This window comes from Oncorhynchus nerka, linkage group LG15 (genome assembly GCF_034236695.1).
Source record: "Oncorhynchus nerka isolate Pitt River linkage group LG15, Oner_Uvic_2.0, whole genome shotgun sequence".
NCBI classification, from domain to species: domain Eukaryota; kingdom Metazoa; phylum Chordata; class Actinopteri; order Salmoniformes; family Salmonidae; genus Oncorhynchus; species Oncorhynchus nerka.
The window spans coordinates 75,828,778-75,853,492 of NC_088410.1; the positions used below are offsets into that span (position 1 = coordinate 75,828,778).

The 24,715-nt window shown below is 44.3% G+C and overlaps 1 protein-coding gene across 1 annotated transcript in view; it reads right to left on the minus strand.

Moving 5' to 3' along the window:
- cadpsa (Ca2+-dependent activator protein for secretion a) overlaps positions 1-24,715 on the minus strand; it is a 158,136-nt gene that overhangs the window by 85,818 nt on the left and 47,603 nt on the right. The window contains exons 4-6 of the mRNA XM_029683576.2: positions 20,393-20,473; positions 19,758-19,991; positions 17,468-17,589 (exon numbers count right to left, since the gene is read on the minus strand). Of these exons, the coding sequence (XP_029539436.1) occupies positions 17,468-17,589; positions 19,758-19,991; positions 20,393-20,473 (437 nt within the window). The remainder of the gene's footprint in view (positions 1-17,467; positions 17,590-19,757; positions 19,992-20,392; positions 20,474-24,715) is intronic.

Consider the following 24,715-nt stretch of genomic DNA (forward strand, 5'->3'; position numbering starts at 1 on the left):
CTGAATCAAAGTCCTGCGGAAGTGTGTGTAGTCGAAAGACATGGATAATCATGAGATCAGTGGTCTCCTTCACTGAAGGCATCTTGGAGAACCGATCAACGACAACCAGGATAGTGGTAAGCAAGTGAATACTTGCTTTGGGCACAGATGGAACAGGCCCGCAGCAAAGGATATCACATCCTCCATCATGTTGAGCCACCAGAATTTCCGCCTCAGAAACTCCAGTGTCCAAATAACCCCTGGAAGCCCAGTTAATTTAGAGGAGTGTCCCCATTGTAGTACTCAGGACCGGACTGATCGCGGAACGTAAAGTCTGTTAGTGGGTCCCCTGCCGGGGTCAGGTTCTTGGCTCTGGGCTTGTCGGACCATGGTCTCAATACTGCATATCACAGAGGCCACAATGTGTGAGCTGGGGATGATGGACTCGGGGTCCCTCTCCCCGTTAGAGACATCGGGACAGGGCGTCTGCCTTCTGATTCTTGGATCCCGGTTGAAAGGCTAGTGTGAAAACGAACCTGTTAAAAAACAGAGCTGACCTAGCCTGGCGAGCGTTCAACTTCTTGGCTTTTTTAAAGGAGACCAAGTTCTTATGGTCCATCCAGATCTCAAAAGATGAGGTGCCCTCTCCAACCAGTGTCTCCACCCCTCAAGAGCCCACTTAACTGCCAAGAGCTCCCAGTTGTCTACATCGTAATTGCGTTCCGCTGGTGAGAACCGCTTGGAGAGAAAGGCTCATGGGTGCAGTTTCTTGTCCTTCTCATTCTGCTGTGAAAGGACCGCCCCTGCTCTGAGGCATACACCTCCACCACAAAGGGACGAGTCGGATCAGGATGAACGAGGATGGGTCCAGAGGTGAAAAGTCCCTTCAGCTCCATGAATGCCCTGTCAGCCTCGTGGGTCCAGCAAAAACAGGTCTGGGACTTGCGGGTTAGGACCATGAGAGGCGCTGCGACCGCACTATAAAATGCCTGTAAAAATTGGCAAACCCAAGGAACTGCTGGTCCTGCTTGAGTGAGGTTGGACCGGGCCAGTCGGTGACCTCCTCAATCTTTACGTGGTCCATTTGGATGCCTGCCTTCTTGTGACCCAGGAAGGAAACCTGGGATACGTGGAACTCACACTTCTCTATCTTGACATATAGTTTTCTCTGCAGGAAGCGTCTCAGGACTTTGCAGACATGCAGTATGTGTTCCGGAAGGGTCTTGGAGAAGATCAAGATGTCGTCGAGGTAAACAAAGACAAACCGATTCAACATATTCCTCAGGGTGTCATTGATCAATGCTTGAAAGACTGCCGGTGAGTTCGATAATCTGAAGGGCATGACTAAATACACAGTGGCCAATCGGGGTGTTAAAAGCAGTATTCCACTCATCCCCTTCCCTGATTCTCACCAGATTGGAAGCAATGCGGAGGTCCAGTCTGGTGAAGAATTGGGCCCCTTGGACCAACTGCAATGTGGAGGACATCAGGGGTAGGGGGTAACGATTCTTGATCGTAATCTGGTTCAGCCCTCTGTAGTTGATGCAGGGACACAGCCCTCCATCCTTCTTACCCATGAAGAAGAAACCTGCACCAGCAGAGGATGTAGAGGGGTGAATGAAACCTGCCTCCGGTGACTCCCGGATGTAATTGTCCATGACTGCTGCTTCAGATAGAGGATAGAGTACAGACGATCCTGGGGTGGTGTGGTGCCGGGTAGGAGTTCTATGGCTTAGTCATAAAGACGATGAGGGGGAAGGGTGGCAGCCTGCCTCTTACTGAAGGCCTCTCGGAAGTCGAAGTATTTGGGAGGGAGAGTGGGCAAGTCTTGATCTTCAAGGAATGCAGGAGGACACAGCGAGGCTCTTGGTGGGGGTCTTAGACATTTTTTCTGGCAGTCCTTACCCCAGTCTAGTAGGTATCCTGTGGACCAGGAAACTAGTGGGTTATGTAGCGCTAGTCAAGTGTACCCTAGGATGATGTAGGTGGTCATTGCCCAATCGGTGTGGAATGAAGAGGACTGTAGCTTGAACATCAGAGAACACTGAGTGAGGAAGCCCTTGCATCCTCCTGACATCGAGTTACAAAATAAAAATTGTCAAAATTTAAGGGAACAGTTATATGAAACAAGTTGTCTACCCAGAACCTTGCTTGTGGATATTCTGATTGTTTAAATATCTGCTCGGGGAATGGGATCTTGGGTTCCCGGAGGTACCACGACAACGTCTGTAGCACTGAATGATGAGACCTGGGCATTGGTTCCTCCTGGGTCGGGGGCGTGTTGTGGTGGGATGGACTCAGCAAGTGCCCGAAGGGTCCCGGAGATTTGGGAGAGATGGTCTTGCTGCCGTCCTAACAGTGCTCCTTGGTGGGCTACCATATTCCAGATCTGGGTGATCTCTGCTGGGTCCATGTTGTGGCAGATGCTTACTATGACGTGGTAAGGTTGGACCCAGGTGCAGAGAAGAGACCAGACGAGGAATCAGTGGTTAAGGATAATACAGAATACTTTACTGAGATATGGTAGCCGCAAGACCACAGTACACTTGAAAAAAAAACAACACGAAGTCTCGAAAACTCACTCAGGACACGAACGCACAAGGTAAACAATTCAAGATTCTACAAAGGACCACAGAAAACACACCTCTTAACAGGGACACAATAAAGTCCAATAAAAGTATCTGGTACCAGGAAGATGAGAACAGGTAGGGCTCCGCACGAAGATGGACACTACACTGACAATCATTATTGCAGTGGCAGTTCTGTATAACGTTGGCAGGAGACTGAGAAGGAACCTACCTGAGGAGAATGAAGAAGAAACCCAGGTGCAACATGTTGCCAATGCAAATGGGAATTCTGTGAGGAGAACCTTGATTGAGAACCATTTTGCAGCCTAAAGTGTGTATAATCTAACATTGGTAACATGTAAAAAGCAATATTATATTTTGATAGACATGTACAATTCCTAATTAGGAACCTTCCTAATCTGTATTAAAATGTATTACTAAAACGTTGTTATTCTCAATATCATACAGGGTGGAACTGGAAGCATCAGAACACAAGTGTGGGGACAGGACTGGAGGACACCAAATTGCTTGGGAAACATTGTTTATAATAAATAATTTCTTAAATAAATAAAAAGATCTGCATTTTTTACACAGTGGGCCTTTGGTTCCCTGAAGGAGTTTCTGTTTCTGAATTTTCAGTAGCTCTTTTAGTAAATTCAGGACCTCAATCTGCAGTACTGTAGATTCTTCTCTCTCTCTCCAGCTCCAAAACATCAATATGAGCTTGGTTCATGTCAGTTCTGCGGCGTTTGCTTGGCCTGTCTGGTGTTTTTGCTGCTGGGGCAAGATCCAGGCACTGCGGTTTCTCCACGAAACAGTGGTTTATAAACTAGCTAGCTACAGTAGCTAACAAATTTGTTTTCTGTCTAGTACTGGCAAATTACAGATTTTATTTGCTTTAAGCACCAGCTGTCAGAGCAGCTCATAGATCACTGCACCTGTACATAGCCCACCTGTAATTAGCCCATCCAACTACCTCATCCCCACACTGTTATCTAGTTGATTTAGCTAATTTTGCACCCCAGTATCTGTACACTCATCTGCTGTACATCTATCACTCCAGTGTTTAATTGCTATATTGTAATTATTTTGCCACTATGGCCTATTTATCCTACCTAATTTGCACAGACTGTATATAGACTTTTTCTACTGTTTTATTGAGTGTATGTTTGTTTATTCCAATGTGTAACTCTGTGTTGTTGTTTGTGTAGCACTGCTTTGCTTTACTTTGGCCATGTCACAGTTGTAAATGAGAACTTGTTCTCAACTAGCCTACCTGGCTAAATAAAGGTGAAATAAAAATTAATTAATTAATTAATTAAAATCAGCCAACCAATGAGAACATTTCACAATGGAGTTGCAGTAGTTCTAACATTACATTGTTATTATTTTATCAAGGAACAGCAACTTTGTGGCCTAATTTGTCAAGTAGGCTAGATACAGTTGAAGTCAGAAGTTTACATACACTTAGGTTGGAGTCATTAAAATTAGTTTTTCAACCACTCCACAAATTTCTTGTTAACAAACTATAGTTTTGGGAAGTCGGTTAGGACATCTACTTTGTGCATGACAAGTAATTTTTCCAGTAATTGCTTACAGATAGATTATTTCACTTATAATTCACTGTATCACAATTCCAGTGGGTCAGAAGTTTACATACACTAAATTGACAGCGCCTTTAAACAGCTTCCAGAAAATGTAATGGCTTTAGAAACTTCTGATAGGCTAATTGACATCATTTGAGTCGATTGGAGGTGTACCTGTGGATGTATTTCAAGGCCTACCTTCAAACTCAGTGCCTCTTTGCTTGACATCATGGGAAAATCAAAAGAAAACAGCCAAGACCTCAGAAAAAAAGAGTCTTGTTCATCCTTGGGAGCAATTTCCAAACACCTGAAGGTACCACGTTCATCTGTACAAACAATAGTACGCAAGTATAAACACCATGGGACAACGCAGCCGTCATACCGCTCAGGAAGGAGACACGTTCTGTCTCCTAGAGATGAACGTACTTTGTTGCGAAAAGTGCAAATCAATCTCAGAACAACAGTAAAGGACCTTGTGAAGATGCTGGAGGAAACAGGTACAAAAGTGTCTGTATCCACAGTAAAACAAGTCCTATATCAACATAACCTGAAAAGCCGCTCAGAAGGAATAAGCCACTGCTCCAAAACTGCCATTAAAAAAAACGACTACGGTTTGCAACTGCACATGGGGACAAAGATCGTACTTTTTGGAGAAAAGTCCTCTGGTCTGATGAAACAAAAATATAACTGTTTGGCCATAATGACCATCGTTATGTTTGGAGGAAAAAGGGAGAGGCTTGCAAGCCGAAGAACACCATCCCAACCATGAAGCGCTGGGGTGGCAGCATCATGTTGTGGGGGTGCTTTGCTGCAGGAGGGACTGGTGCACTTCACAAAATAGATTGCATCATGAGGTGGGAAAATTCTGTGGATATATTGAAGCAACATCTCAAGACATCAGTTAAAGTTAAAGCTTGGTCCCAAATGGGTCTTCCAAATGGACAATGACCCCAAGCATACTTCCAAAGTTGTGGAAAAATGGCTTATGGACAGCAAAGTCAAGGTATTGGAGTGGCCATCACAAAGCCCTGACAATCCTATAGAAAATATGTGGGCAGAACTGAAAAAGCGTGTGCGAGCAAGGAGGCCTACAAATCTGACTCAGTTACACCAGCTCTGTCAGGAGCAATGGGCCTGAAATTCATTCAACTTATTGGGGGAAGCTTGTGGAAGGCTACCCGAAATGTTTGACCCAAATTAAACAATTTAAAGGCAATGCTACCAAATATTAATTGAGTGTATGTAAACTTCTGACCCACTGGGAATGTGATGAAAGAAATAAAAGCTGAAATAAATCACTCTCTCTACTATTATTCTGACATTTCACATTCTTAAAATAAAGTGGTGATCCTAACTGACATAAGACAGGGAATTTTTACTATGATTAAATGTCAGGATTTGTGAAAAACTGAGTTTAAATGTATTTTGGCTAAGGTGTATGTAAACTTTCGACTTCAACTGTACTTAATTTCAACTCACAGAATATCTCATATATTGGTGTAACATGTCACGAATCAAAGGGGGAGGGAGAGGGGTGAGCCCTGCACCCTCACTCTTGGACAAATACATTAATGTGTACAGCAGCGGCTCAAGTGGCTAATTAGAGAGCGGCAATCAGGGAAGAATAAATAAACATTGCACCTACTGTGTATCATTGACCTTGACTTCTATAAACACATACACACACACCCTTATAACATTTACATTTACATTTAAGTCATTTAGCAGACGCTCTTATCCAGAGCGACTTACAAATTGGTGCATTCACCTTATGACCTCCAGTGGAACAGTAGTGCATCTAAATCTTTTCAGGGGGGGGGGTGAGAGGGATTACTTTATCCTATCCTAGATATTCCTTAAAGAGGTGGGGTTTCAGGTGTCTCCGGAAGGTGGTGATTGACTCCGCTGTCCTGGCGTCGTGAGGGAGTTTGTTCCACCATTGGGGGGCCAGAGCAGCGAACAGTTTTGACTGGGCTGAGCGGGAACTGTACTTCCTCAGTGGTAGGGAGGCGAGCAGGCCAGAGGTGGATGAACGCAGTGCCCTTGTTTGGGTGTAGGGCCTGATCAGAGCCTGGAGGTACTGAGGTGCCGTTCCCCTCACAGCTCCGTAGGCAAGCACCATGTTCTTGTAGCGGATGCGAGCTTCAACTGGAAGCCAGTGGAGGGAGCGGAGGAGCGGGGTGACGTGAGAGAACTTGGGAAGGTTGAACACCAGACGGGCTGCGGCGTTCTGGATGAGTTGTAGGGGTTTAATGGCACAGGCAGGGAGCCCAGCCAACAGCGAGTTGCAGTAATCCAGACGGGAGATGACAAGTGCCTGGATTAGGACCTGCGCCGCTTCCTGTGTGAGGCAGGGTCGTACTCTGCGGATGTTGTAGAGCATGAACCTACAGGAACGGGCCACCGCCTTGATGTTAGTTGAGAACGACAGGGTGTTGTCCAGGATCACGCCAAGGTTCTTAGCGCTCTGGGAGGAGGACACAATGGAGTTGTCAACCGTGATGGCGAGATCATGGAACGGGCAGTCCTTCCCGGGAGGAAGAGCAGCTCCGTCTTGCCGAGGTTCAGCTTGAGGTGGTGATCCGTCATCCACACGGATATGTCTGCCAGACATGCAGAGATGCGATTCGCCACCTGGTCATCAGAAGGGGGAAAGGAGAAGATTAATTGTGTGTCGTCTGCATAGCAATGATAGGAGAGACCATGTGAGGTTATGACAGAGCCAAGTGACTTGGTGTATAGCGAGAATAGGAGAGGGCCTAGAACAGAGCCCTGGGGGACACCAGTGGTGAGAGCACGTGGTGTGGAGACGGATTCTCGCCACGCCAACTGGTAGGAGCGACCTGTCAGGTAGGACGCAATCCAAGCGTGGGCCGCGCCGGAGATGCCCAACTCGGAGAGGGTGGAGAGGAGGATCTGATGGTTCACAGTATCGAAGGCAGCCGATAGGTCTAGAAGGATGAGAGCAGAGGAGAGAGAGTTAGCTTTAGCAGTGCGGAGCGCCTCCGTGATACAGAGAAGAGCAGTCTCAGTTGAATGACTAGTCTTGAAACCTGACTGATTTGGATCAAGAAGGTCATTCTGAGAGAGATAGCGGGAGAGCTGGCCAAGGACGGCACGTTCAAGAGTTTTGGAGAGAAAAGAAAGAAGGGATACTGGTCTGTAGTTGTTGACATCGGAGGGATCGAGTGTAGGTTTTTTCAGAAGGGGTGCAACTCTCGCTCTCTTGAAGACGGAAGGGACGTAGCTAGCGGTCAGGGATGAGTTGATGAGCGAGGTGAGGTAAGGGAGGAGGTCTCCGGAAATGGTCTGGAGAAGAGAGGAGGGAATAGGGTCAAGCGGGCAGGTTGTAGGGCGGCCGGCCGTCACAAGACGCGAGATTTCATCTGGAGAGAGAGGGGAGAAAGAGGTCAGAGCACAGGGTAGGGCAGTGTGAGCAGAACCAGCGGTGTCGTTTGACTTAGCAAACGAGGATCGGATGTCGTCGACCTTCTTTTCAAAATGGTTGACGAAGTCATCTGCAGAGAGGGAGGAGGGGGAGGGGGAGGGGAGGATTCAGGAGGGAGGAGAAGGTTGCAAAGAGCTTCCTAGGGTTAGAGGCAGATGCTTGGAATTTAGAGTGGTAGAAAGTGGCTTTAGCAGCAGAGAGAGAAGAGGAAAATGTAGAGAGGAGGGAGTGAAAGGATGTCAGGTCCGCAGGGAGGCGAGTTTTCCTCCATTTCCGCTCGGCTGCCCGGAGCCCTGTTCTGTGAGCTCGCAATGAGTCGTCGAGCCACGGAGCGGGAGGGGAGGACCGAGCCGGCCTGGAGGATAGGGGACATAGAGAGTCAAAGGATGCAGAAAGGGAGGAGAGGAGGGTTGAGGAGGCAGAATCAGGAGATAGGTTGGAGAAGGTTTGAGCAGAGGGAAGAGATGATAGGATGGAAGAGGAGAGAGTAGCGGGGAGAGAGCGAAGGTTGGGACGGCGCGATACCATCCGAGTAGGGGCAGTGTGGGAAGTGTTGGATGAGAGCGAGAGGGAAAAGGATACAAGGTAGTGGTCGGAGACTTGGAGGGGAGTTGCAACGAGGTTAGTGGAAGAACAGCATCTAGTAAAGATGAGGTCGAGCGTATTTCCTGCCTTGTGAGTAGGGGGAGGTGAGAGGGTGAGGTCAAAAGAGGAGAGGAGTGGAAAGAAGGAGGCAGAGAGGAATGAGTCAAAGGTAGGCGTGGGGAGGTTAAAGTCGCCCAGAACTGTGAGAGGTGAGCCGTCCTCAGGAAAGGAGCTTATCAAGGCATCAAGCTCATTGATGAACTCTCAGAGGGAACCTGGAGGGCGATAAATGATAAGGATGTTAAGCTTGAAAGGGCTGGTAACTGTGACAGCATGGAATTCAAAGGAGGCGATAGACAGATGGGTAAGGGGAGAAAGAGAGAATGACCACTTGGGAGAGATGAGGATCCCGGTGCCACCACCCCGCTGACCAGAAGCTCTCGGGGTGTGCGAGAACACGTGGGCAGACGAAGAGAGAGCAGTAGGAGTAGCAGTGTTGTCTGTGGTGATCCATGTTTCCGTCAGTGCCAAGAAGTCGAGGGACTGGAGGGAGACATAGGCGGAGATGAACTCTGCCTTGTTGGCCGCAGATCGGCAGTTCCAGAGGCTACCGGAGACCTGGAACTCCACGTGGGTCGTGCGCGCTGGGACCACCAGATTAGGGTGGCCGCGCCACGCGGTGTGGAGCGTTTGTATGGTCTGTGCAGAGAGGAGAGAACAGGGATAGACAGACACATAGTTGACAGGCTACACAAGAGGCTACGCTAATGCAAAGGAGATTGGAATGACAAGTGGACTACACGTCACGAGTGTTCAGAGAGTTAAGCTTACGTAGCAAGAATCTTATTGACTAAAATGATTAAAATGATACAGTACTGCTGAAGTAGGCTAGCTGGCAGAGGCTGCGTTGTTGACTAAGTAGGCTAGTTGGCATTGGCTGCGTTGTTGACACTACACTAATCAAGTCGTTCCGTTGAGTGTAATAGTTTCTACTGTGCTGCTATTCGGGGCTAGCTGGCTAGCTAGCAGTGTTGATTACGTTACGTTGCGTTAAAAGAACGACAATAGCTGGCTAGCTAACCTAGGAAATCGCTCTAGACTACACAATTATCTTTGATACAAAGACGGCTATGTAGCTAGCTATGTAGCTAGCTACGATCAAACAAATCAAGCCGTTGTACTGTAATGAAATGAAATGAAAAATGTGATACTACCTGTGGAGCGAAGCAAAATGCGACCGGATTGTTGAGTGCAGAAGTTCTGTTCGGTAGACGTTGGCTAGCTGTTGGCTAGCTAGCAGAGTCTCCTATGTTAAGGACGACATAAAACTACACACTCTAAACTACACAATTATCTTGGGTACGAAGACAGCAAAGACAACTATGTAGCTAGCTAACACTACACTAATCAAGTCGTTCAGTTGAGTGTAATAGTTGTGCTGCTAATCGGTAGACGGTGGACTAGCTAACGGTGGACGTTAGCTAGCTGGCTAGCTGCAGGGCAGTGTAGACTGCGTTAGGACGACGAAATACGATAATTACGCAATTATCTATGATACAAAGACGGCTGTGTAGCTAGCTAAGAAGAAATTGCTAAGATTAGACAAATCAAACCGTTGTACTATAATGAAATGTAATGAAATGTAATACTACCTGCGGACCGAGTGCAGATGCGACCGCTCGCTCCAACCCGGAAGTGTTGGAGCGAACAGTAGACTTGTCGATAGAAGGTAGTTGGGTTTTCCTCTGTAATCCAGTTAGGTTGTTCTCTGTAATCTATACTGAACAAAAATATAAATGCAACATGCAACAATTTCAACCATTTAAAAGAAAATCTATCAATTAAAAAATATATATTAGGCCCTAATCTATGGATTTCACATGACTGGGCAGGGGTGCAGCGATGGGTGGGCCTTGCAGGGCATAGACCCACCCACTTGGGAGCCAGGCCCAGCCAATCCGAATGCGTTTTTCCCCACAAACAGGCTTTATTACAGACAGAAAATCTCCTCAGTTTCATCAGCTGTCCAGGTGGCTGGTCTCAGACGATCCCGCAGGTGTAGAAGCCGAATGTGGAGGTCCTGGTCTGCCGTGGTTACACGTGGCCTACGGTTGTGAGGCCAGTTGGACGTACTACCAAATTCTCTAAAACGACGTTGGAGGCAGCTTATGGTAGAGAAATTAACATTAAATTATCTGGCAACAGCTCTGGTGGACATTCCTGCAGTCAGCATGCCAATTGCATGCCTACTCAAACTTAAGACATCTGTGCCATTGTGTTTGTTTGACAAAACTGTACATTTTAGAGTGGCCTTTTATTGTCCCCAGTACAAGGTGCACCTGTGTAATTGTCATGCTGTTTAATCAGCTTCTTGATATGCCACACCTGTCCGGTGGATGGATTATCTTGGCAAAGGAGAAATGCTCACTAACAAGGATGTAAACAAATTTGTGCACAAAATTTGAGAGAAATACAGATCTTATATTTCAGCTCATGAAATATAGGACCAACACTTTTTATGTTGCGTTTATATTTTTGTTCAGTATAGTTGGGTTGTTCTCTGTAATCTAGTTGAGTTGTTCACAGCTCCACGCACACATCGTGAGTTGCAGCTAATGAAGAATCATGCTCCTGGCTCGTCCTATGGGCAGACTCAGAATTCTCACTATTCTCTTAGGGTATCTTCACACTTGTTCACTTCCAGTATTTTTTTTTTTTAACTCAGTGCGGTTCACTTAAATATTTTGTGCAGTGTTAACTCCAAAGGAACTCAGTCACCTCAAAAGAGCCCCAGAAACGAATCGAACTGAGACCATCTCGAGAGTTGTTCTGAGTTCGGCTCGCTTGAATTCCGCGGACCGGTTACCTTTTTTAGGACAATGTTAACGCAAACCTCCCCAGGTTCGCAAGTCATTATTCCCACACCACACACTATACTACTGCAACACTGTTTCCCCTGCCATAAACCTTCACATTGGTGGCACAAAAGAGAGAAGATGCAGGTTCGCAGAAAAAAATGTGTGCTGTTTTTGGATATTGATTAGCAGTTGTCACGGATGCACAGAAATTCCAAAAAGTGTGCTGTTTTTAGTTCAGATTATTTGTTTGCAATATGTGATCTATAGGCTAAGAGAGCTTCATCAGCTGTTTATTGATTGTAGGGTTTCAGTAGTGTGAGAAGACAATATATTTGGGGAGAATCACAACATAGGTTACAAAATCTATTCTAGCTCGGGACAGTAGCCTACCTTGGGTGTAAAATTTTCAATGACAGCATTATTTATTCTGCAGTTATTCTATTGCTATTCATTGTTTCCAATAAACATTTGCATGTTAGTAGTATCTTCTGAATACAATTATTATGTCTCATATTTTAACTAAATGCAATGTATTAGCTTCCAATGTATTAGCTTCTAGCTGTCTAATAACATATTCTGATTGAATTGCTTGTCCTGCACTTTGTAAAAACCCAGAGTGCATGTTGGAAAAAGATCTTGATTCCTTTCTAAACATAGCAATGTGAATGCAAAGAGGACTTGGTCCACAAAATAGTTGACGTGAACTGGCAAAAGAGTTGAGACCTCATTCAAAGGCAAAGGCAGTGTGAATACAAAGATTCTTATGCTTCTTATTTTTTACCCCAGAGTTCACTTTAAAGAGGACTGAGATCGGTTCTTTTAAAGAGGACTATATGTGAAAACACCCTTAGTTAAATTCTAGAAGCATGTGAGCCAGAGTGGGCAGAGAATGACATACAGTAAGCATGGAATAGAGAGAGGCCTTGAATGCTTGTGGCCACTCATGTGTAGAATTAATATAGCCAGGAGTGACTTCACACTCACTAAAGTGCGGTAGGGGAGCACTGATATGGCAGAATGAAGACTAGTCCGACCATCTCTCTCTTTCACCCTCTCCATTTCCCTGGGGTTTGTGTTCTGTTTGTCTTGTCAGAGCAAAGGGCACTGGCGATGTAGTGTTGACTCTGCGATATTGACACAAATTTAAAGGGAAAAGAGAATCTATTATAATAGATTACAGAGCAGCATAATATTGCATGGATTAATGCAAACATAAATGTAATATTCTCCAGATGGTTTAAATTGTGTAGTATTTATGAATGCCTGACTGTAAATATGAATGTCTGACCCTGTCTGACTGTAAATGTGTTTTCAGCAAACTACTGTGGCTGCCCATCCCTGATTATTCTGTTTTCACATAATGTTCCATCTGTAGATGGCAGTGTAACAGCTTGCATCACTAAAGTCTGGATTAGATTCACGAGGTCAGAAAATGTCATTACAGAATGTATGAGTTGCTTTCAGAGAAAATTACAGAGATAAATTGATTTGTTAGGATCACAGCATGTATTCCCCATTACAACGTGCCTGAAACGAGCAGAGGTCTGAGAATGGGTCTATTTCTCCGGAGCGGCTAAGATGTGCGCAGGTCTAGTATGGCAGGTATTTCTCATCATGCAGAATGCTGGAGATGTGAATATGTCTAGGGATTGAGTGTATTTCTCATCCTGGCCCATGGCTCAGATGTGAGGCCTGGTGTTGGTTTGAGCCCAAGTGGCCACGAGCACAGCCCATGGGCATTCCTATATAACTCTCAGCTCAGCCACACGTGTGGAGCAGCACAAGATAGTACAGCACAATGCTGGAGCCACACACACAACAACGTTCCTTCTGCCTGGCTACAGCTCGCATCCAGCCAGCCAGGTTGTATCCTATGTGCAAAAAGCCCTCGGGTCACAGGTGTGAGTGAGTCCGTCCTTTCACACACCTCTCCACCCCGAATCACGGTGTGACCTGACCTGGTAACGCACACTCTCAGACACAAGCTACTGTGTTACTGTACAAAACACCTACCACTGCAGTCTGCAGACAGGGAGGGAGAGACAGCAGGAAGAGGAAGAGGGGGGAGTGAGGTAGAGAAGTAAATATGAGATAGATGGGGAGATGGAGAGGGGGGAGAGAGAGGACAGTGATCAGCTGGTCCATACCACAGAACAGATAACTAAAATCCCAACAGATAACATTCATACACTACATGACCAAAAGTATCTGGACAACTGTTCGTCGAACATCTCATTCCAAATTCATGGGCATTAATATGGAGTTGGTCCCCACTCTTATGGGAAAGATTTCCACTAAATGTTGGAACATTGCGGCGGGGACATGATTCCATTCAGCCACAAGAGCATTAGTGAGGTCGGGCACTGATGTTGGGAGATTAGGCTTGGCTCGCAGTCGACGTTACAATTCATCCCAAAGGTGTTCGATGGGATTCAGGTCAGGGCTCTGTGCATGCCAGTCATGTTCTTCCACACCGATCTCGACAAACCATTTCTGCATGGACCTAGCTTTATGCATGGGGGCATTGTCATTCCACAAAGTTGGAATCGTCTAGAATGTCATTGTATGCTGTAGTGTTAAGATTTCCCTTCACTAGAACTAAGGGGCCTAGCCCGAACCATGAAAAACATTATTCCTCCTCCATTAAACTTTACTATGCGTTGAGGAAGGTAACGTTCTCCTGGCTTCCGCCAAACCCAGATTCGTCTGCCGGACTGCCAGATGGTGAAGCGTGATTCATCACTCCAAAGAACGCGTTTCCTCTGCTCGAGTCCAATGACAAATAGCTTTACATTACTCCAGCCGACGCTTGGCATTGCAGATGGTGATCTTAGGCTTGTGTGCGGCTGCTCGGCCATGGAAACCCATTTCACAAAGCTTCCAACAGTTATTGTGCTGTCAATGCTTCTAGAAACCGTTTGGAACTGGGTAGTGAGTCAGACGATTTTTACACACTAGGAGCTTCAGCACTCAGCTGCACCGTTCTATGTGCTTGTGTTGCCTACCACTTCGTGGCTGAGCCGCTGTTGCTCCTAGACGTTTCCACTTCACAATATCAGCACTTACAGTTGACAGGGGCAGCTCTAGCAGGACAGAAATGTGACAAATTGACTTGTTGGAAAGGTGGCACTATGACAGTGCCACGTTGAAAGTTACTGAGCTCTTCAGTAACTTTCTGCTACCAGCCATTCTACTACCAATGTTTGTTTATGGAAACTGCATGGCTGTGTGTTCAATTTTATACACCTGTCAGCAACGGGCTTGGCTGAAATAGCCAAATCCACTCATTTGAATGGGTGTCCACATACTATTGGCTATGTACTGTATTTCCTATTCCAAGTTCAACAGGACTTGGATCCCTTTAGATGTGCATATCAGGGTTTGACCGAGATACTGTATCTAGCAATAATAGTCCCATACTCTGTTGAACTAAAGTTTCCACTGATCCACTCATAGCACAGCTCCCACCTGAGCCTTCTACCGTGAGGAAGCAGGGTCTAAAATAGCCCCTTCTCTCTCTCCCTCGCACTTATCTGATGCACACATAGACACACAGTTTGACGTCACAGATGGGCACAGCTGCCTCCCTGGCCAAAGTCTAGACTCTAGACAATGTCTACTCTCTATCTCTGTGCACTCAGGGCATAGAGACTGATATAACTCTGAAAATGTCAGACAACAAAGACCCATTGCATCACATATTTCACACTAGGGTGTGTTACAGTAACTGTGTGACGCTAAAACTATAATCAACCAGCAACATCTCAGAAACAGAAGGCTCTCGCCAAAATTAACATTTCTGAATGAGTATTGATGGTACTACTAAAAACACAAAGGTACAGGGTTACTGTTACAAACTGTTATAGCTACTATAGTTCTAGCAGCAAGTCTAGAACATACCATCCTGCTTTTCAAATCAGAGAAGAGGAGACAGGGGTGATGAGCCTTGCATTAGAGTATGAGGAAAATCATTCCCTTTCCTTACAATGAGGATTTCAGGAAGAGGTATGGATTATGAATTACTCTTCTCTGTCAGTCTCCTTCACCCCCCCACCCCACCCCACAGAAAAAAATGTAAAATGAACACAGATACTGTACAAATAAAATAACATGTTATTTGTCACATGCTTCATAAAAAACAGGTGTAGACTAACAGTGATATGTTAACTTACGGGTCCTTTTACAACAATGCAGAGTTAAAAATGAAATAGTGACATGAGGAATAAATACACAATGAATAATGAACAACAATAACAAGAAAAAATAACATGGCTATATACAGGGAGTACAAGTAACAGTATTAGAAGCTAGCTAGTGGCACAGAAAAATGGGGTTAGTTATCAGTATCTTTTCTAATTAGTACGAACTAGCTAGCTAGCACAACTAACTACGTGATAGGCTACTAGCTAGCGTTACTTACTAGCTAGTGCTACAAGCTAGCCATTACCTACCTAGTGCTACTAGCTAGCCGCTAGTTAGCAGGGGACAGCTAAAGCACAAGGTACAGTGTTTGTTTGGTTGTAGTGATTTTTGGCATAAACATTCTATCAAAAAAATTAAGAAAACTAAATTCATCCTGAACACATCGATAGCTAGCCAACTCTCCCAACTTTGACCATTACGATAGAAACACACTAACATAACACCCAGTACCAGAACTAGTGCGCCAACTGGTTTGTGCTTAACACACTGACACACAGGAACACATCAAGAGTTCAGGCATACCAGTTCAGGCACACCAAATGAGACGCAAAAATACAATTTGAGACGAATGCGCTTTGCGTTTTGCAGACCAGGCAGCAAGTGGATGCTTCTCGAATTGAAATAGATGAGGAAAAAAGACTGTATAAAATAAATAATACAAATACTGAGCTATATTGCATGCTCATAAAATGTAGGAAGTATATGATTTTTTATTAATATAATTGCTCAGAGAAAGAGATTTAAAAAGTTTTTAAAAAGTAAAAAAAAAGATAGGGGTCAAAATGATTGGATCCCTTGTTTTCAATATTCCAGCACCTTCCCCTTGCGAGGATAACGACACTGAGACTTTTAATAAACTGTTTTATGAGATTGGAGAACATATTGGGAGGGATCTAAGACCATTCCTCCATACAGAATATTTCCAAATCCTTGATATCCTCCGTCTGTGTTTATAGATTGCCCTCTTCAATTCAAACCACTGGTTTTCAATAGGGTTCAAGTCCAGAGACTGAGATGACCATGGCAAAATGTTGATTTTGTGGTCAAATAACAATTTCTTTGTGGATTTTGATGTGTGCTTTGAGTTATTGTCTTCCTGGAAGATCCATTTGTGGCCAAGTTTCAGCCTCCTAGCAGAGGTAACCAGGTTTTGGGCTAAAATGTTCTCATTTTTAGCATACAATATAGCTCAGTATTTATATCGTTTATTTTGCTCATCAATAATTTCGGACCTAAATGTACATGTCTGAGTGTTCTTTAAATAAAGCAAAGCAAATGTCTCAACACAACCAGTGGAAGAAGGTGCATGTTGAGTAATCAGTCTGGCTCGGCGTCTACAACACCTGGTCATACTCACACAGGAAATATCATTACCACACCATGGTGTGCAGCTATTGACAGAACATGAACCCACCCTATGGACCACCTAACGAGGACTCAGGACTTACTAATCATATTAACACAATCTGGATCAGGTGCTACTCAGAGTGGGACTGAGGGAAGAGCAGCAGTCAGGGGCTTGGGGTTTTATGTCATAGGAAGTACACATGATGTGGCCATGTATATGTAAACAGGAAGTAGTGTGAGAGTGAGTTAGGAGCAGATTCAATCGCATCACCAGGTCACGTTTTACGTCACTGAGGCCTTGCACATGACTGGCTGTGATGAATCTAAGTAAACAACCTGTGACTGGAAATTAAATGCAGTTATGTACTTCCTAACATGCTTAGCAAACATGAGTTTGTTTACATACTGTATATATCAAATATAACGTACTGAACATAATACCCAGTAACTAGGTATTTACTCTTAAAGAGGCAAACAGCAGCTGTTAGATCCATTATTGGACTTCTAGAAGAATATAACTTATAAATGCCTCATGACCTTAGTTGCACTGTCATACCCCATCAGATCCCAAAATACAAGCTGGTTTTACGCCAATGTTTGTAAACAAAGTAAATGTAAACAAACCCTATATAGCCTCAAAACATGGTTAAACTATCATTGTGATATCATGGATGGTCAGTCCTTGCATTCATAGCTATGTCTATGAATTTGAAAGTGTTTACATTTCTCCAGTCAAGTCCCTCAGCTTTTTACCAAACTAGGAACGTGGAGATCTCTTTGTTATTGTTTCTACTGCTGATTGCCACTTTAAATAAGGCTGTTATAATCTCATTTGTGTGCCCAGCATACCTGTGTGTGTGTGTATGTGTGTGCGTGCGTGTGTGTCACACTCACGTTGGCTTGGAGGCCTCGGCCTGGTCAGTCTGGAGCTTATGCCCCCCCTCCACCTCCATGGTGCAGTAGACGACTCGATTGGGCGCCAGAGACTTTAACCCCTGAACCTCCACAATCACCACCTGACAGAGAGAATACTGCCAGTCAAATGCCTATACATGTTATTTATTTCCAACATGCATCTGCTGCTAGAAACTGGTTTCAGACACAAAAAATGCATTTTATAAGTTAGAGCTAGAGCACTGTTACAGACACTGATACTACTATAAAGAAACATTTGACTTGTTTTTTTTTTTTTACAAACATGGGCGCCCCCGATAAGCTCAGCCCCTCTGAACTACAGCCATGTCTACTGAGAGCAGCAGAATAGGGAGTTTAAAACATTACGACTGTATTGAATGGCTGCTGCTATAAACATGTCTGAGGGATACGAGAGTGGAGGGACCATTAATCATCAGAGCCTATCCCCTTTGGCGTTTTTCCTATTTTGTTGCATTACAACCTGTAATTTAAATAGATTTTTATTTAGATTTCATGTAATGGACAACACAAAATAGTCCAAATTGGTGAAGTGAAATGAAAAAAATTACTTGTTTCAAAAAATATTTGTAAAAAAAAAGAAAAAAAGGAAAAGGGGTGCGTGCATATGCATTCCCCCCTTTGCTATGAAGCCTCTAAATAAGATCTGTTGCAACCAATTACCTCCAGAAGTCACATAATTAGTTAATTAAAGTCCACCTCTGTGCAATCTAAATGTCACATGATCTCAGTATATATACACACCTGCTCTGAATGGCCCCAGAGTCTGCAACACCACAAAGCAAGGTGCACCACCAAGCAAGCGTCACCATGAAGACCAAGGAGCTCTCCAAACAGGTCAGGGACAATGTCGTGGAGAAGTACAGATCAGGGTTATAACAAAAATATCAGAAACTTTGAACATCGCACGGAGCACCATTAAATTCATTATTTAAAAAAATGAAATAATAAGGCACCACAACAAACCTGCCAAGAGAGGGCCGCCCACCAAAACTCACGGACAAGGCAAGGAGAGCATTAATCAGAGAGACAACAAAGATAACTCTGAAGGAGCTGCAAAGCTCCACAACGGAGATTGGAGTATCTGTCCATAGGACCACTTTAAGCCGTACACTCCACAGAGCTGGGCTTTACGGAAGAGTGGCAAGAAAAAAGCCATTGCTTTAATTAAGAAAACACGTTTGGTGTTCACCAAAAGGCATGTCGGAGACTCCCCAAACATATGAAGGTACTCTGGTCAGATGAGACAACAATTTTGCTTTCTGGCCATTAAGGAAAACGCTATATATGGCGTAAACCCAACACCTCTCATCACCCTAGAGAAAACCATTGCCAACAGTGAAGCATGGTGGTGGCAGTATCATGCTGTGGGGATGTTTTTCATCGGCAGGGACTGGGAAACTAGTCAGAATTGAAGGATGGCACTAAATACAAGGAAATTCTTGAGGGAAACCTGTTTCAGTCCTCCAGAGATTTGAGACTGGGACGGGGGTTCACCTTCCAGCAGGACAATGACCCTAAGCATACTGCTAAAGCAACTCTCGAGTGGTTTAATGGGTACCATTTAAATGTCTTGGAATTGTCTAGTCAATGCCCAGACCTCAATCCAACTGAGAATCTGTGGTATGACTTAAAGATTGCTGTATACCAGCGGAACCCCATCCAACTTGAAGGAACTGGAGCAGTTTTGCCTTGAAGAATGGGAAAAAATCCCAGGGGCTAGATGTGCAAAGCTTATAGAGACATACCCCAGGAGACTTGCAGCTATAATTGCTGCAAAAGGAGGCTCTAAAAAGTATTGACTTTGGGGGAGTGAATAGTTATGCACGCTCAAGTTGTGTTTTGTCTTTTTTCACAATAAAACATATTTTGCATCTTCAAAGTGGTAGGCATGTTGTGTAAATCAAATGATACATTTTAATGCCAGGTTGTAAGGCAACAAAATAGGAAAAATGCCAAGGTGGGTGAATACTTTCGCAAGCCACTGTATCTCTCTCTCTCTCTCTCTCTCTCTCTCTCTCTCTCTCTCTCTCTGTAAACCACCTATGTCATTCAGTCTACATCTCTCTCTTACTTTCCCTCTCAGTGTCTGTGTCTGTTTCTAAAGTAAGAAGAGCCTTGAATGTTATTTTCTATGTAGCCTGACAGATGAAATAGTCAGGATTACTTCAATAGCACACTTCTGCAAATGACCACTGGAGGCAGTGTCTCTGGCAGGCTGTGTTTGAGCTGCAGTGTTAACCAACCATACCTCCAGAGTGAAGGAGAGCACCACATCAGACTTGGACAGTGTGTTCTCGTCCTCCTGGCCCATGTCTATGATAGAGCTGTTGTGTCCTCGTTTGAGCTTCTGCAGTTTGAACTCTCCTCCCTTGGACACGGGCATGCTCTCCAGGTTAGCCATAAGCAGGTTCACTGAGGATCTCAGCTCCTCTATGAACATGGCCTCCATCTCTTTGGAAACAAACTTGGGAAACCTGGCGCCCTGTTATGGCACAGAAACATACACACACAGGTATACACACAGGCACGCACGTACACACACACAGGCACGCAAGCACACATAAGTCACACCCACACACACGTCCATTGTGTAGTCTACAACCATAAAGGTATTTTTAAAGAGGATCTTTATTTATGGGTACTCCTGCATGAGTCTACCTCTGCTCTTACATTATTGAGGCAGTTTTCTGATGTAAAGATGTGCCTTATGCTTGAGGGCCTAGGGTTCAGTACACACAGATACTGTAGTATCACTACTACTTAGTTTATAGACCTTAGAGCTAACCATCTTCTACTGTATCAGAAACAGCTCTGGTGAGGTGTTTTAAGAGTGGTGGGTTGGTGTCTAATTCTCTACTTTATTTTGAGGTGGTTGTGTCTTACCCTGGCGATCTGATCTGCCATCTGCAGTCGTCCGTCCAGCTCTCTCCTGATCTGAGCAGCCTGCTCGTCTGGGTTATCAAGCTGGAAACAAACACAACGACATAAGCCTTACATTCAGCATTTATTATCACCTGGTGGCATAACGCAGGGCCTTACACACAACCTCCATTACAAACCTTGATATTGACATATTGACCTTTAGTTCTTATATCCTAATAATCATCATTGGAAATTGTTTGTTGTAATGTATGAATGTATCAAGATGTAATGACTTGGAGTGTACATGTACAGATATAGAATCTTAATTTGATCAATGCAAACTTGTGGTGTATTTGAGGTTTAAAACCTCTAGACCAACATCCAGTGAAATTGCAGAGCTCCAAATTCAAAAACAGAAATACTGATTATAAAAGTTCAGAAGACATTCAAGTGTTATATATAGGTTGAAAGATGAACTTCTTGTGAATCCAACCACGGTGTCAGATTTCAAAAAGGCTTTACGGCAAAAGCATACCATGCGATTATTTGAGAACATCGCCCAGCAGATAAATCATTACAAACAGTAACCAGCCAAGTAGAAGAGTTACACAAGTCAGAAATAGAGATAAAATGAATCACTTACCTTTGATGATCTTCATATGGTTGCACTGAGAAGACATTAATTTTTCTCAATAAATGTTTGTTTTGTTTCATAAAGTCTCTCTTTATATCCAAAACCGTTTTGTTCGCGCGTAATCCACAGGCTCAAACGCAGTCACAACAGGCAGACAGAAAATCCAAATTGTATCCGTAAAGTTCATAGAAACATGTCAAACGATGTTTATATCCAATCCACAGGTTGTTTTATAGCCAACATAATCGATAATATTTCAACCGGACAACAACGTCTTCAATATAAAAGGTAAACAAGAAAGGGCGCGCTCTCTGGATTGTGCATGAAAAAGCTCTGTGGCACTTTAGGGTCCAGTCATTCAGACTGTTCTTACTCCCTAATTTTTCAGAATACAAGCCTGCAACTATTTCTAAAGACTGTTGACATCTAGTGGAAGGCATAGGAACTGCAATTTGAGTCCTAAATCAATGGATACTGTAATGAAATTTAATAGCAAACTACAAAAATAAAAATAAATCCTACTTCCTGGATGGATTTGTCTCAGGTTTTCACCTGCCAAATCAGTTCTGTTATAGTCACAGACGTTATTTTAACAGTTTTGGAAAATTTTGTGTTTTCTATCCAAATCTACCAATTATATGCATATCCTAGCTTCTGGGCCTGAGTAGCAGGCAGTTTGCTTTGGGCACGCTTTTTATCCGGAGGTGAAAATAGTGCCCCCTACCCTAGAGAAGTTAAGAAAGGCTTCTACAGTTTGTAATTTCCACTTAAAAATTTATCAAACCCTACAAAAATTGTCATGAATTATAATCCACACAATAATGAACATTTCTTGTTGCTGCAGGATTATTTTACTGCTGTGAGAAACTGGTCAAATTAAGATCCTACACCTGTACACCCCACCAATACGATGAGCTGTAGGCTAACCAATTTAATTTCCATTTGAATCCCATGACTTCCACTCCCCTGGAAATGGTGATCGATATTCAACCACTGTCAAATGATTGTGTTTGTCGTGAATTAGACCTTGGAAGTAAATTCTCTGTTTAAGGATGCTTGTTTACAGCCCTGGTTCAGATCTATTACTTTGTCACTTGACTATACTATAAATCAGAGTTGTCTTCATCAGATGTATGTGCAGTATAGACTCTTTCTCCAGATTGCAGAGCAGAGGTGGGTCTTCTGAGAAAAGGGGTAGTCATTAGTGGTCAGGGAGCCTGCAGTACGATAGCAGACACAAACACATCTGTCACAGCCACTCCTTCAGCCCCTGTGAATGGAGGAGCAAATGACTACAGATATGGTTTCTAGCAGTGCGTTTACTGGCAGGAATACACATACTGAAGTACATTGACATATACCACACACATATATATCCACAGACCACACGAGCATGACCATATACACACAGCCACAGATATGCAACAAGATCTCTAGAGTCTATGCTAATCGAATCCCCCAGTCTGTTCGGAAGCATCGTTAGGGCTCTTAAAGCAGGATGGGTAGGGCACTATCAGAGTCGTGTGTATAGGTGGCAGGGAAGTCAGGCGCAGGAGAGTCAAACAGAGTGTAAAATGGAGTCTTTTAATGAATGTCCACGTAACATGCTCCATAACACTAATAAGAATAGAATATAAACAAACATGGGTACGAGGACCCGTCGCGCACCTATACAATAAACACAACACTGACAATAAACAATCTCTGACAAAGACATGAGGGGAAACAGAGGGTTAAATACAGGTAATGCATGGGATTGAAAACAGGTGTGTGGGAAGACAATACAAAACCAATGGAAAATTTAAAATGGATCAATGATGGCTAGAAGACCGGTGACGTCGACCGCTGAGCACCACCCGAACAAGGAGAGGCAACGACTTCGGCAGAAGTCGTGACAGGCACACACACACAATGAACAGCATTACATCAGAGTCACTGTCTATGTGTCTCCTGACCAGACCAGCCTAGTCCTGCGGCCATGAAATAATACAGTAAGAATAAAAAACAGGCATGTAACTCTGGCAGAGTTTTACGCCCTGTGCCAAACGAGTCCAGTAGAGTGTCTCTACCCATGCTACATACACCCTCTGCCAGGGCACTGAGGCATTCTTCACAACAACAATGAGAGAGGGGTGGGAAACAAGGGAGAGGGTAGATGAAAAGAGAACTAGAAATGCTGGCAGAACACACAGACTCGCCTACTGAGAGTCTTTGCTGCATTACACCAGAGCAGTAAAGAGAGAGAGATATCCCTGTAATAATATAATCAGATCTGATGTAAGCAAGGCCAACCATAATTTGATTCATTAAATCTGCCTCTCCACCGGCCAAAGCTGCGCACCTGATTGCCACACCATATGCATCTGACTGTGTCTGTTTATCAATGTGTGTCTGAGAGAATTGTGTTATTATGATTGTGTCCATGTGTGTGTCTAGATTAACTCTTCAACATTACTTCTCCTTCCCTCCCTCTGTAGGCCTCCAGGGGACAGGGAACCCAGAGGGGAAGGGGGGGGGGTGTTGTTTGATATTAGTGAATTATAAGATGATGGTCTCGCTCTTCATTCACCCCATCCTCTCCCTCATCCTCTCCCTCACTTCATCCATCCCTCTATTAATTTCTGTCTCAGATTCTCTGAAAATGTCCTGTTCTCTCTCTCTGCCCACGCTACGTACACCCTCTCCACCCTCCACCTTCTGCCAGGGCACTGAGGCATTCTTCACAACAACAATAAGAGAGAGGGATGGGAAACAAGGAAGAGGGTGGATAAAAATAGGACTAGAAATGCTGTCAGAACACACAGAGTCTTTGCTGAAATGGTTTGTTGAGATCGGTGTGGAAGAACTTGACTGGCCTGCACAGAGCCCTGACCTCCACCTCACCAAACACCTTTGGGATGAATTGTAACGCCGACTGCGAGCCAAGCCTAATCTCCCAACATCAGTGGCCGACCTCACTAATGCTCGTGGCTGAATGGAAGCAAGTCCCCGCAGCAATGTTCCAACATCTAGTGGAAAGCCTTCCCAGAAGAGTGGAGGCTGCTATAGCAGCAAAGGGGGGACCAACTCCATATTAATACCCATGAATTTTCAATGAGATGTTCGACGAGCAGGTGTTCCCATACTTTTCTTCATGTACTGTATGAATGTTATCTGAGAATTGTCCACTTCCCCCAACAATATAAACAGTTTGCAGGAAAGGCATTTCCCTGTACTTGTGCTTTAAAACTTGAAACTTATACAGAGTCTGCCCGTTGGGATTGCAGTTCTGTGGTGTGGACAGCTGATCACTTTCCTTATTCTCTCTCCCCTCTCTCCATCTCGCATCTTTACCTCTCTCCCCTCTCTTCCTCTTCCTGTGGTCACTCCCTCCCTGTCTGCAGACTACAGTGGTAGGTGTTTTGTACAGTAACACAGTAGCTTGTCTGAGAGTGTGCATTACCAGATCGCACCGTGATGGACTCACTCACTCACTCACTCACACGTGATGGACTCACTCATACATGTGATCCGAGGGCATATAGTGTAATTCTTGCTCTCCACACCCACACACTTTTTATTGGCAGCCCTACCCCAGTGTGTATGGGATATACAGTCAGTCAGTCAGTCAGTCAGTCAGTCAGTCAGTCAGTCAGTCAGTCAGTCAGTCAGTCAGTCAGTCAGTCAGTCAGTCAGTCAGTCAGTCAGTCAGTCAGTCAGTCAGTCAGTCA